This window comes from Anomalospiza imberbis, chromosome 1 (assembly GCF_031753505.1).
Source record: "Anomalospiza imberbis isolate Cuckoo-Finch-1a 21T00152 chromosome 1, ASM3175350v1, whole genome shotgun sequence".
Classification (NCBI taxonomy): domain Eukaryota; kingdom Metazoa; phylum Chordata; class Aves; order Passeriformes; family Viduidae; genus Anomalospiza; species Anomalospiza imberbis.
Window position 1 is genome coordinate 100,231,030 of NC_089681.1, and position 13,057 is coordinate 100,244,086.

The window sequence follows — 13,057 nt, forward strand, 5'->3', positions numbered from 1 at the left end:
TAAATCTTCTAGGAAAGCAAATTAATAGAAACTGCCTTAGATTGGTCAAGAAATGACATTAGTCTAGTATTTTTATAGAATTAGTGCTACTTAAGATGAACCACAGATGTTTGGCCAGGTGTGACATATCTTCCATAGTAATACCAAGAGCAGGCAGGTCTCCATTGTTGCTGATATTACAGGACTGCCAGGGCCTACTGCAGGAAACTTGGTAGTAAATTTTGTGGAAAACTCAGGGAAATTATATCTTTGACAAGCAGGAAAGATGCAGCACACGGCAGGAAAGAACTGGATGTATCCTCATTTCTAAATGGGAGATGAATCCAAATAACTTGTGTTCCCTGTGCGATGCACGACATCTGCCCAAACCAGGAAGTGAACTGTGTGGCCCATAACTTGGACAAAATTCTATCACCCCTCGGAGAAACACACTCCAAAGGGAACATGTCAGCCACTTAGCCTTTCTGAAGGCAGTGCTTTCAAAACATCTAGCTTTTTTGTTTTTCAAAACACAGCCCCTGTGTGCCCATCAGCTCCAACTCAAATAGGTGCAAGTGTTGTAACAGTGCTGAGCAGTATCTGCTGTTCCTCAGCTGTAAATTAAATTCTTTCCCTGAACAGTTTACCACCTAGGTAGTTTCCTCGAGGGTGATTACTGTCTGGCAGAAACTATTAAAATGAAACTAGAGAATAAGAAACAAACGGGGCAATCCAGCAAAGGTCATGAAGATGATGTTTGTTTTAACCACACCAAAAACTGGAAAAAGAACTGCACAAATTTTCAAGCCAATTAAAAATAAGTATTTTAACATCCTCAACATGATTTAAAGGACTGTAGCACCTGTTAATGAAGCTGAGAGACCTGGAATTGTATAAGGCTTGGGGAGGGATCAGTGTGGGGGCAGAGTAAAGAGAATGGAGACAGATTTGTTTTGGCAGTATCTAGTATCAGGACAAGAGACAGTGAGCACTGTTTCTTGTACTCAAGCACTCAAAATTCTGTTGAAACATAAGAAAAAGCTTTCTTTACTGTGAGAATGGTTGAACACTGGTACAGCTTATCCAGAGGTTGTGGAGTCTCCACCCTTGGTGATCTTTAAAACCTGACTGGACATGCTTTCAGGCAATGTGTTCCAGCTGACTCTGGTGGGAGTGAAGCTCTTGGACTAGATGATCTCCCAAGGTTTCTCCCAACCTTAAGTGTTTTGTGGGATTCAGGGTTTTTTTTTCTAAAAGATAAAGATTTTCTCAAAAAAAAAAAAAAAAGTAGCAAAACCAAAAGAAACCAGTGTTTCAGTGACATGTTGAAACTAAAGAGAAGCTAATCTTGCTCCAGTGTTCCTCAGAAGAAAAGACTGCAAGAGGGGTGCCCAGGTGCCCTTTTGAAGTTATTTGGGCTTTCAGCACCTGATGGTGGTTCTGAGACCTTTGCTCTCCCCGTTTTCCTGGCATGTTCCAGCTCCCTTGGCTGCTCCTGCTGCACCTGTGTCCTCTGTGAAAGCAGCCCCCTTGGGCTGTGATGTATTTAATGGGAGCCATATGGCCAAAGCTGCTTGGCACTGAACACACCAGCCTGATGCTTTTTTCTCCTTTTGAATATGTGCATCTTAAAAGAGCTCAAACATGGAGAGGAAGTGACTTCTGAGGTTCTTCAAGGTCATGAAGCAAGAAATTCTGTGTTTTCTGGCTATTAGGTAGTAAAACAAAAGCAGGGAATTAATTGTGATTTTACTCCTCCCCTTCCACTGATTTGCTGGCTTCCAGCTGCACCTATTGCTTTACTCCTTCTCTGGGTTTAAGATTTGATTAAGAGAACCATTGGTATGATATAATGATATGGCCCATTCTCACAGCTCTGGGGAACCAATGAGTTGGTGAGGTGACTGAGAGCCCTCAAAGTCAAAGGGGTGCTCAGGAGAGAAAATGAGAGATGGAGCCTCTTTGCAAGCTCTGCTTGCCCAAGCAAGGTAATAAGATCTCCAGTGTTACTTGTAAGGTTTGTGTGGGGATAAGTCCTCCAGGCCTGGAAAATCCCAGGTTGGAGCCAGGCCAGGCAGTGGTGGTGTGGTGCAGCAGCTTGTGAAGACAGCATGGGGATGTTGTGTGTGCCAGCTCAAGGACAGGGAGATGGTGAGCAAGTGGTGTGCTGTAACTGGTGTGACTGTGGCCAGATTTCCTGCACACTTGAGGACTTTGCAGCCAAGGCAGGTCCCAGGTTTACTAAGCACACAGAGGTGACAAAAGGCAGATGAATGGCAATGTTTGCCAGATGCTCCCAGTGCAGACACAGGGAGGAACTGAACAGGCTGGGGTTCCTCTCCACAGCCATGGTATTTTTGCAGATTAGCAATAAATCAAAGTTGCAGCCAAGGAAGTGGTAATTGATGGATGGGAAGTGGTTGTCTTGGCTTTTTATTGTCAGCTGTTTGATTTCCCACCAAACTTCTTCAGTGACCAAAAGCTAGAGTCAATCAAGGCACCAGGTGGCCAGCAGATCTCCATATCCCTGAAGTCTCGTTCTTCCTAGTGGTAGTGCAAGGCTAATGTTTTCATATCATATGAAATTTGATTTGGCTTGTATTTCGTTTTGTGAAACCAGTAAACAGCAATTTCAATCTTAAAGCTGGGCAATGCAATGCTGTCTTTTTTGATTAATTCTAATCCTCTCCCTCGTGTGCTGGGCTTTCATGTGGGTTGGATCAGGTCTCACAAGTGCTGTTCATCCTGACAGCTCTTTGTGAAATTCAAACTAAAGCACAAGTGTATTGTTTCATTCTAAAATTGTTTCTCCAAGATGCCTTTGCTGTGGCTCTTTAGCATCTCCTTTCTAATTAGGCATTTGCTTTTCAGATTTGTTCAAAAGCTACCTTGCCCAGTTTGCTGGGTCATTGTTGAACAAGGAAATGCTCACTGTTCTCTAAAAATTCTTTGCTCTAGTTCTCCCTTCTCTATCTAATACTCATGGCTCTTGAAAAGTTTTGCAGTGCCTTTGTCCTTGGTGGATTTCTTAGACTCAAATTTGGAAGAGAATTTTAATCTAGAGAATTTTAATCTAGAGATTAAGCATCTCTATTACAATGAATTCAAAACGCTCTTTTTTCTGGATGTTCTTAAGGGATCCCATGTTACTTCCTATTACCGACAGGACAGTTACTTGTATTTTTTTTTGTCCCTCAGACTGTGTCTTAGGTTTTGCAATTGTTCGCATGGGCACTTTGGGATGGGACTGGAAATTGTTTGGGTTTGGGGTGGTTTGCTTATTCCTCAACTTGCTTGGTGACGGGAAATTCTCTACCTGATGGCACAGTCAAAATCTCTTGTCATAGTCAGAGGAAACCATGGCAGTGCCTTCATCTGTTCTGCGCCCTCCTGAGTGTTTTTCTCCCTTAATATCCTCCCCAGAACTCATCAGGCGGTGCTGATGTGAAGCAGTGGCTTCTTCTGAGTAACCTTCAGTGTGAGCAGCGAGTCTCTTCCTGGAATTCCTAAGTTAAGATGAGTGGCCTCAGCTATCTCATGAGCTTTGTAATGATAACTGTGAAGGTTGAAATCTACCTGATAAGTGGAGTCGAGGGTGCTGCTGCTGAGCTTCACTTTTGCTGCTTCATCCTTCCTGATTTAGGCAAGACCTTGTTGAGAAATGGGGGAAAACTGAGGCAGCAAGGCTTCTCAAAGCTTTGAGAAACTGACTTGTCCTGACTTTGGTCTGCCACTGTAAAACAAAGCTCAGTTTCCTGGTAGTTTTTTTATTTCAAATTCATAATGCCAGCACATGCAGGGCATAACACATGACTTCTCTGCAACAGCAACTCTTTTGCAAGATATTTATTTTAGGCTTCTGTTATACACGTGAATAAACCAGCAAAAGGAATAAATTACCATTACAACAATAATGAGGTAAATCTTAAGAGAGAAAATCGTCTTGAGAACACCAGCTTAAGTGAAACTGTCACTTGTGACAACTGTGTACATTCACAGACACAGCAGGATGCAATCGATTAATGGCCCTTTGGCTCAATGGGAGGAGGAGATGCAGCTGTCCCTGATTTTTAGCCTTCTTGCACACCAATGCTTTCCACTGGAGAGTGGTAAACGGGAATATTCTGACCATCCCGCAGTTTCAAGGTGACATCCTGAAGGCACCAGCTGACAAATACCAAAGAAGATTTTTAACTTGTAGCAATCACTTTTAACATGGTCAAGTCAGTATAGAAACAGCTGGCTCAGAGGAACAAATAATTCCACATATTCAGTGCTTTTAAAAATTCTCTCAAGTGTTTTAAAACTTGGTTTGTGAGTGCCAGCTCGTGAAAGCTTGTCTCCCTATTATTGTGGCATAGCCCAGATTTAAAGATCTGGTATGCATGTTCCTATTTGTTGCAATTCAAATAAAAACCTGCCAGCTCTTCTTAGGACATTCCTTTCCTGACCTGGTGCCTTTTTCCTCTCCATCCTGCGGGTGCATTCCTTCCTCCACTCCTCTCCAGCCCTGGAGCCAGACAGTGTTGCTAAGGAATTATTCTGGCTTGGAAGAGTTTGAACACTGTGTGATCGCTCAATGTGACTGCTGAAAACCTGACAGGGTACGACAGTGGTTACTCTAAGAAGGAAAACTGCATTTGTTGGAGACTGAGGGGGAGCCTGTTCCTTCCTCTAAGCTCTGCTCCAAACCCACTTCTGAGAAACTGCTCATGCTGCTTTTCCAGCTGGAAAGGACTATTATTTTGATGTACTAAAATAGGATATTTTCAAAAGCTCCTGGCACTGGCCCAGCTCTGCTTTTGCTGGAGTCAGTGCTGAGTACATACAATTAGGTAATTAGGCTGCTGCACCTCTGTGCAATGGGTCTGCAGTAGGGTTCTGTTCAGAAGCCCTCTGTTCTCACCCCCAGCCCAGGCCAAGCAACTGGACTTGGGGGTGACCTGCTCGTTCCCCACAGTGTGGCCTGGGGGCTCAGCCCTTCTCTTGGTCACTTCAGGGCAGGCAAGAGTAATTTTGCAGTGCCTTGGCTGTCCTTGCCTCTGGGCACCCTCCCCAACCCTGTACTGCCTGCCACTAGGTGAATGCCACTTCCTCCTGAACCAAACGAGCTCACAGACTCCAAAAATTTTTTTTTCAGTTTTCTTCTCTTTTATAAAAGAAATAAAACACTACAGACAGTCTGCACACTCAGAGTCAGATGTATTTCAGTGGCTCTGGTGCCTCAGCTACTCTTGCACAGAGCACTCAACTCTGGTATAATTTAGCTCTGTCTGTATCAGTGTGAGAGCTGCCCTGGAAAAGCACACATGAACTCTGCAGCATCCCATCAGGATGGCCTGCTTATCTGCTCCTTACTCCCAGCCATTTTACTGTTAGTTCCTCAGTAGGATGCAAGGGCACCAAGTCCTGTCTCAGCCCCATGTGAAGCTGGGCACAGGACTCGGCACGTGTGTGGATTTGGTGGAGTCTGACAGATTTATCTGCCACAAATCCTTTTACAATCATATGCCTTTTTTTCCCTTAGATTTGCAGAAATGTAAAAAGAGCTCACTTTAAAACAAAACTTCAAGAGATGTGTATGCACTGCTGTAGTTTAACATTTCACAATCTTCAGTTATCTTCACAGTAACTGTGAACGAGGAATAACCGGGAATTGTCAGTGAGGAGGGGCTAAGGAGGAGTGAGGAGATCAGAGCTCAGGCACCAGGGATGAGGTGTGCAAGAAATGGGGCTGGGGATCCTTGTGGTTATCCCTGTTTATTAGGGAGGAGGCCAGGTCCAGTACTGAGTTTCTCAAGTCCCAGCCTAGTGCCTTTCTCTTCCTTCCCATACTTACTCAGAAGAGAAATCCAGTAAGTTATGCTCATCTAATTATGAATAGAAAACCTCACCATATGGCTGGTGGCAGCTGAGTAAGTTTTGTAGCTTTCGGTTTCTAAACAGAGCTAACAGAAGTACCTAACAAGAGGTTTGCATCTAGTAAAACTTTTGAGTTCATGTAGTAATTCTTTGCTCAGTTCCAGAAACCAGTTTACTGTTGACAAAGGAGGTTTTCAGGCTTCAGTACTATGAAAATGTAAAGTCACTTCTATATTATATGGTATCAGAGTACCCTTCTACTATAATGCATCTGCTATAGCACTTTTTTTAACCACTAGGACCACACTTCTTGGATAGCTTAGAAAAACAAATCCTGTGTTTTTAGCTCGCCTTGCACAGCTGCGATATAATGTGTGATTCCCTTACTGCAATTCGTAATACCATACCAGAGTCAGGACTGCTGCTCAACAGCCTCTGCACCTCTGTGGGGATGTGGGAGGGGACCACACTTTACCTTGGCTCACAGTATTTGGATATGTACTGAGCTACAGTTTGCAGAACACACTTAACACACAGGAATAGCTCATGTTCCTCTTCTATTCACATTCAGAGAGATGGATTCAAAATATTTCTCAACTAACTTATATTTTTGTCCTAATGAAAATAATAAACTTTGACAAGACCTTCAGACAGGAGTTTCTGCTTGATTTGTGTGCATGACCTCAGCACCACAGATGACTAAAGCAAATATCCCGCTCTACTCTTTTCTCCTACCACTTTCCCATTTCTCCTGTTACCCCCCCAGTACGCACCACTGACGGGAGTGGTCCATCTCTGAGTTAATGTAGAGGTAGCCCGCTGATTTTGTTCCAGAGACCGGTAACTTTATCTGCAAACGTAAAAGCACATTAAAGATTCAGCAAAGCTTATTATGAAACAGACATTTACTCCTTCTAGTCAAAGAGCTCACACCTTTTTAATTTTTAACACTATAATTTTTTTTTTACTGTATTTCAGAATTGGATTGATCTATTCTAACAGCTAACACGTGTGTGGCTACACAAGTGTGTAGCCATGTCTGCTCTGCCATGAATTAATCTCTCTCTGCGAAAGAATGTGCTGTGTTACAGCTGCAACCCCCGGGAAAAACCACTGGCTCCCTGAAATATTTATGAGCAAACACCTTTCCTTACCAGAATGTATGGTCATCCAGAGGTGACCTGAACTGTCAGAGCTTCCCATAACCATTACTAACCTATAGGTTGAGATCCTCTGCATATCAGTCCCTTAACGCACACTGAGGCAATGAGATGTTCTGTGATTCTTTTTTTTCGGTGTCACAAATTTTATTATTTATCTGTTTAACAAACAAAGCTGGAGCTGCAGCAACAACCATGGCCAATTGCACTGGGTCTAATGTCTGAATAAAATAAGTGTTTCAGGTGTAGCATTTGCTGGTGGTGATGCAATCACAGAGAAAATGCCAGGTGTTCGCCAACAGACCCAGGAGCTGGGAATGTTGTGAAGTCAGTAAATCGACCTGTGGTATAATGATGATTAACCAGTTTTTTTAATGAGAACATGATTAATTAAGAGCACGAAAAAGTAGAGAAGAAAGTTGGTGATTTGTGTCTTGGGTGAGGTCGGTAGAAGGCGGGGTTTGACTTCACCCTGAGTCACACAAGCGACCAGCATTCTTAAACAGTGACATAGGAAAACACCCGTGGGAAAGGTTATCTTCTTTTCAGTCAATATATGAGATTGTGTGGGGTTTTGCACAACTTTTTTCCCTTAGATATGTTTCCTGGTGGAATCTATAAAACACGGGAAATGTTTTGGTCCAGGGTATCATGTAAGTGCAGCCTGGCTGAAGTGAAATGGAAAGTAATTTTACGTGAGCTGGTTAAAAGTTGGGATTTTTTTTTATCTTACCCCGATAGCCACATTCCTTCATTGACCAATGACTAATTTCTTAATGCCCTTGCTTGGTCCCTGGCATTCATAACTACTCACAAGTAAAAATAAAATTATTCCAGTGTGATGAGTTACCCTAGTGAAGGACCTGGAGAAGTTGCTAGGGGCACTTGGTGTTACTAGCAAAACAAGGGAAGGGCAGCCAGTCCTGGATTAAGGGGTAAAAACACTGATAGAAAGTACTCTTGAGGCATCAATGCCAAGTGGAAGTGGACTTGTGTTTGCAAAGTTTGCCTGGGCCTGAAGTATTGCACAAAGGCAGCCTTGTGCAATACTTCAGCAGCCTGCACAGCATTCTCCAGTCACTGAGTAACCGTCATGCTCAGTCTCAGGCTGGACAGCTGTTCTCAATGACACAAACTTACAGGTGCTCTTAAAAACCACACCATTTATGCTGTACCACAGCATAGCCTTTAAGAGGCTGTAAAACTGCTCTGAATAAAGCCCTAAAAACTAGCATGGGACATATCTGGGGGTAAAGGAAGGTAGGTGCTATTTTAAAGCTGAATCTGATACATCTCTGAAAATGATTTTGTGGCTTACAGTGAGAGAGGGGAACTGATTGTCTTGAGAGGCTCCTCAGCATTGAGTGACGGGCCCATACTGCACAACATGGAGATACTACTCTTGCTGTTTCTAGGCTAGTAGATTTATGCTCTGGAAATCCATTCCTCTTCCAGATCAACTGGTATTCCATCCTGCTTCCTTCCAGTGCCCCCAGGTGACTCATGACCTGCTGAAAATCCCCTGGCTGATCTCTTTTCACCTGACGTCTTGGGAAGCCACCCTGTGACACCGCCCACCCAGCGTTACCCGCGCTCTTTCTGTGTCCACACGATTGCTCCCATCTGTCAGGTGGATGTTGTGAACCTTAAGAGGGGGGGCACCCAGGGCTTCCAGGGCATCAGGATTGCTGTTCAGTTGCTCCAAAGCTTGCTGGTAATACTGGGTCCTGGCAAAACTTTCTAGGTGAGAGAAACAGATTAGTGAGGAGACTGTTCACTTAAAATCAAAACATAAGCTTAAAAAAAAGAAAAAGGCATTTTCTCCAGACTACCACACCCTCCCTGAAATACAGTCCAAAACTATTAATTAGGAGAAATTTGGCTAAAGAAGGAAACACACCCTTACATCAGAGAAGAAAATGTTATTCAGCTCATTAAATGAAGAGAGCTCTGAACATAGCCTGTTCCATTCTGATCTACAGCTCAGCTTACGGCTATGTCTCCCCGCTTTTCATGCATTTGTAGGTTATCTAAAAGGAAGGGAAAAAAGGTGTAAGTATGAATATCTGAAATGTTCTGATAAAAATATTTGGGTTTTTTTCTATTTGAGGTACATAAAATACTTTAAGAATAGAAAATATCTTGCAGACATTGAGAGGGAAACAGCTGCTGCTGTGGAACTCCAGCTGTGGTCTTGATACAGCTTTCCAAGTGGCAGCCATGAAGTTACAACTCTGCTGACGGATGCCTTAGAAGGGAGGCACTCAGAAGCACCATTCGAGTTACTGGTCAAGCAGCCACAACAGCACCGTAGATGGATGCTGCAGTGTTGGCACATGGAGGACAGTTGTTGCTCTGTGAAACACTGTACCGTGGTCACCAGTGGACAGGCCACAGCTAAGGAGCTGGAGACTTCCTGGCCCTCCTTATGGAGAAAGAGCTTTGCTTATTAACAGTTTTAAGGCTGCCTTGCTGGGGGTTTCTAGATCAGCTTAACTTCACCCTTTTGACATCAAGAAGGGCAGAGTTAAGCTAAGAGTTTGTAGTTGTTAAATCCTACTCTGGCAACTTTGCCTTCATCTTTCAAAGGGTTTAAAACAAGTTGTAAGGTTTGTTTCTTGGTCTCTTGCCTGTCAGTATTAATCCTGGAGCATGAGGCAGAAGGATGCTGCCCCCTCTCCCTAATTAGAGGCATCCCCTGTGAGAAGGCAGCATCCAGTTGGCATAGAAACAGCTTTGCTAGGCTGTTACCTGTGTTGGTCCTCCTGTGTCCCCCGGCACATCCTAAGGAGCTCCAACCAAAGGGGTTGCAGCATGCCCGCCCTTTAATACCTATAAATCATGGCAAACAGCCACTCAGACCATGTGAAAAGTATGCTGTGTTCATCCTGAAGGCTGGAGGAGAAATGGATTCTAATTTCCTGGTGTTCCTTCTCAGCTGTTCCTTGTTAGCATCTCATGCATTAGACATTAAATACCCAACTAATCCGTTTGTCCCCACATCTTTTGGTAGGGGAGCTGAAAGCATGCTGGAGTTGGCTGAGCAGACTGCTTCCATGAGAAGGGTGTGGAGGTGATGAGAGTAAGTAGAAATAGGATTACCTGAGTATTTGTACAAACTTGCACAGAGACCATATGCATGCAAACTTCCTGTCAGCCTGAAGGAAGGGAAGGGAAAGAATCCTCTCCCACTGCTCCCACCACTATGGAGGCCACTCGCTCCTCACTAGTCCATGTAAAGGCCAGTTCTGTGCACTGAGCAGAAGGCACTGGGATAGCCCCAGGCATGAGCCAAGGGAGGAAGGCTCTAAGTGTGGCTCCTGTGTCTGTTTAGAGAATAGAGAAGGACACACTTGGCTGCAGAAAATGTCCTTTCAGCAGCCTGGCTGAGTTATCAGGCAGCTGCTCAGTGGCCACTGAAATTACAAGAGGGCCAGAAGTAGCCATTGCAATGTGCCACTTGACTGCACAGCCAAGGCATGTGGGGAACTAGCCCTCAGGCTTGCTGTGTAGCACAGGGGGTGACTAACAGTGCTGAAGCTGAAAATTAAAAAATGCTAATGTCCTTGTTAAAGCCAGATTCAATATTTTAAAGTGTAAGGATCATATTTCTGTCATACACTCCAGAGCCTGGGGGCATGAGCTGCCTAAAATTAAAGCCTGCTTTCTAGGCCTGTCTGATTTGTTATTAATATGTGTAAAATGAAGGGGAGGTTTCAGAGCTTATCTGAGGGCTTGAGAAACAGGCTTGGCTACACTTTTTTCTGGCAGCATCCTCTGGTATCAGAGAAGGTGAAAAGCAATACCATGTGATAGCACCAACAAGGGAGAGGCAAAGGGCCAAGAGGCCTATGGCACCCCCTGAGAGAGAGGCCAAGCTTATTTCTGCTCTGATGCTAACTACCTAAAAGCAGTTTTAGAAAAAATAAACATCTATAATTTGGACTAATAATGTGGATTCTTGGCCAAAGACACATAGCAACTAGAAATAAACTACCAGATATAAAGAGCAACATCACCACTCTAGCTCTTGTTCTGGTCTTCTCAGTGCTGACTGCTCTTATCTGTACTTCATTCAGGAGGAACTCATTATTTTCTTAGCACTTCACAGGTGTGTTGTATTTAAGGTCCAGCACCACACAGAGATTTACAGATAAAACTGCTAGACTTTAACACCTTCTCACAGATGGTCCTCTTTTACTGCCCAGTTACAAAATCTCAGTTAAGAAGCTTCCACTTCACCATCACCCTCAGGAAAGCCCCAAAAACCAGTCTGTCTTCTGACCACAACAGCCTGCTCCCTATGCAATAGGCGCCTCTGGAAATGCACACAGCAGCTCTTGGGAGAGTAAAACCCTTAAGGATGAAAAAAGTGGAGCCCACAGAGGCAGAACCCAGAAGCTCCTCCCTTAATTTCATCTGCTTTTCACAACTCGCCTGCTGCTATTTTCCCCACTACACAAAAGGCAGTGAAAGGGGCAGAGGAGAAATAAGGTTGCTAACAACACCAAGACTTACTTTGCATAAGATTATACATCACGATGCATCCCCCACCGCTGAACAGTCCCATGAAAACAGCCATTTGCTGCAGTTTTCTCAAAGAAGCTGGCATTTTTCCTCCCTGAAAAGGAGAAGACAGTTGTTGTAAAAGAAGAAAGCCAAAGGGTTACTTCCCCCCTCCTCCTCTTTCCTAAAAGCTCTTTCCAACCAGACCTGAATGAAAGCGCAGTGCACAGGCACCGAGCTTGCTTGAGCCCCACCATGCGCCCAGGAGGAAGAGTGGTGAGAACAGAGCAAACTGGGAACCCAGCTGGTTTGAATGTGTTTATTCAACTTCTTTTAGTGATGCCACCACTTCGCTAATTGCCGAGAAGAAAATGACCTCCCTGGTGCGGCCAGGGGCCGGTGCCGTGGCATTGTGGCGGGGGCTCCCGGTGCCCGTGTGTTTGCTCGCACACTGCGAGCATTCAGGCTCCGGGCACTGGATTTCTTTCTCGAGTAAACTCCTCTAAAGTAAACACGCTCGCGGCAGGGATGGATTTGGCCTTGAGTAGTAAGGGACAGAGCCAAGCCAGCACTGTGCCAGCAAAGATAATGGAGCCAGGGTGTGTGAATTCTGTTGTGTCATTTTTTTTTTTTTCCCAAGCTGCGGATAAACAGGAAGCCTCTTCCAAGCTGTTTTTCTTCCTTGCTGTAGCCCCCTCCCCCCGCCCAAACGTACCCTTTTAATGAGTCACAATTTTGACATTTGAATGCATGACCCAGCAGAATAAGAAACACTTCCATAGTTTGGTTAAGAGGGGGACTGAAAAACTGAGCTAATGCTCCTGCCCAGAGCAGGTTAGTAGGAGTCAAGCTGAGTTGTTAGTGGGGGCGTAGCACTTTGCTTCAGGCTGTGGCAGGATAGGACTTGAACAAGCATCTGAGTATTGGCTTCTGCTCTTGATTCTCTTGGAGTTGGAATGGGAGGGAGAAATGGTCTTCAAAGCAGTTTTTAAAAAATAGCAAAAAGCTTTTCTTTTTCAATGGGCACACAGGCATATGAATAACTGGGGGAGCTGTATGGGACTTCTAATCCCAAAGGCTTCATATCCCAATACTAGTCACACAACACTTATAAAATAACACTTATAAAATAGCTTAAATGCTATGCTCAATGAGAGCTGATTAATAAATCAAGGCCCAAACCAAAATGTAACCAGAAATATGAACTGGGCAAGACTGTTTGAGCCCTGTTGTGAAAACCACCTCTAGCATCCCTCAGATATGTGTTAGTCAGGTATTGTTCAGCTGACAACCACAGTTCAGCAAGGGTGGAGAGACAAATGTCAGAACTTCTTCCCATGGTGGCCAGGTCGGGGTGACATGGGCAGCCTCCCTCTGCTCACCACTCTGCTGACATGTCCTCATGCTGACACTTGCATGCTCTAAACTGAGGGAAACTCAAGACTCCCCAGGGAAATGGTCACAGCACCAAGCCTGAGTTCAAGAAGAGTATGGACAATGCTCTTGGGCACCTGGTGTGATTTTTGGGGTGTTCTGTGTAGGGAGACAAA

The 13,057-nt window shown here is 44.4% G+C and overlaps 1 protein-coding gene across 10 annotated transcripts in view; it reads right to left on the minus strand.

Moving 5' to 3' along the window:
• Positions 1–1,021: 1,021 nt before the first annotated feature.
• COA1 (cytochrome c oxidase assembly factor 1) overlaps positions 1,022–13,057 on the minus strand; it is a 55,183-nt gene continuing 43,147 nt past the window's right edge. For 6 of the 10 annotated variants that reach the window (XM_068202296.1, XM_068202328.1, XM_068202338.1 and 3 more), the window contains 4 exons: positions 11,520–11,622; positions 8,590–8,741; positions 6,615–6,691; positions 1,022–4,146 (listed from right to left, as the gene is read on the minus strand). In XM_068202296.1, coding sequence (XP_068058397.1) covers positions 4,050–4,146; positions 6,615–6,691; positions 8,590–8,741; positions 11,520–11,613 — 420 coding nt within the window. In that variant the 5' untranslated portion in view covers positions 11,614–11,622 and the 3' untranslated portion in view covers positions 1,022–4,049. Of the gene's footprint in view, positions 4,147–6,614; positions 6,692–8,542; positions 8,742–11,519; positions 11,623–11,761; positions 12,047–13,057 lie in introns of those variants that run through there. The other 4 variants (XM_068202282.1, XM_068202345.1, XM_068202289.1 and 1 more) reach the window with 4 other exon arrangements.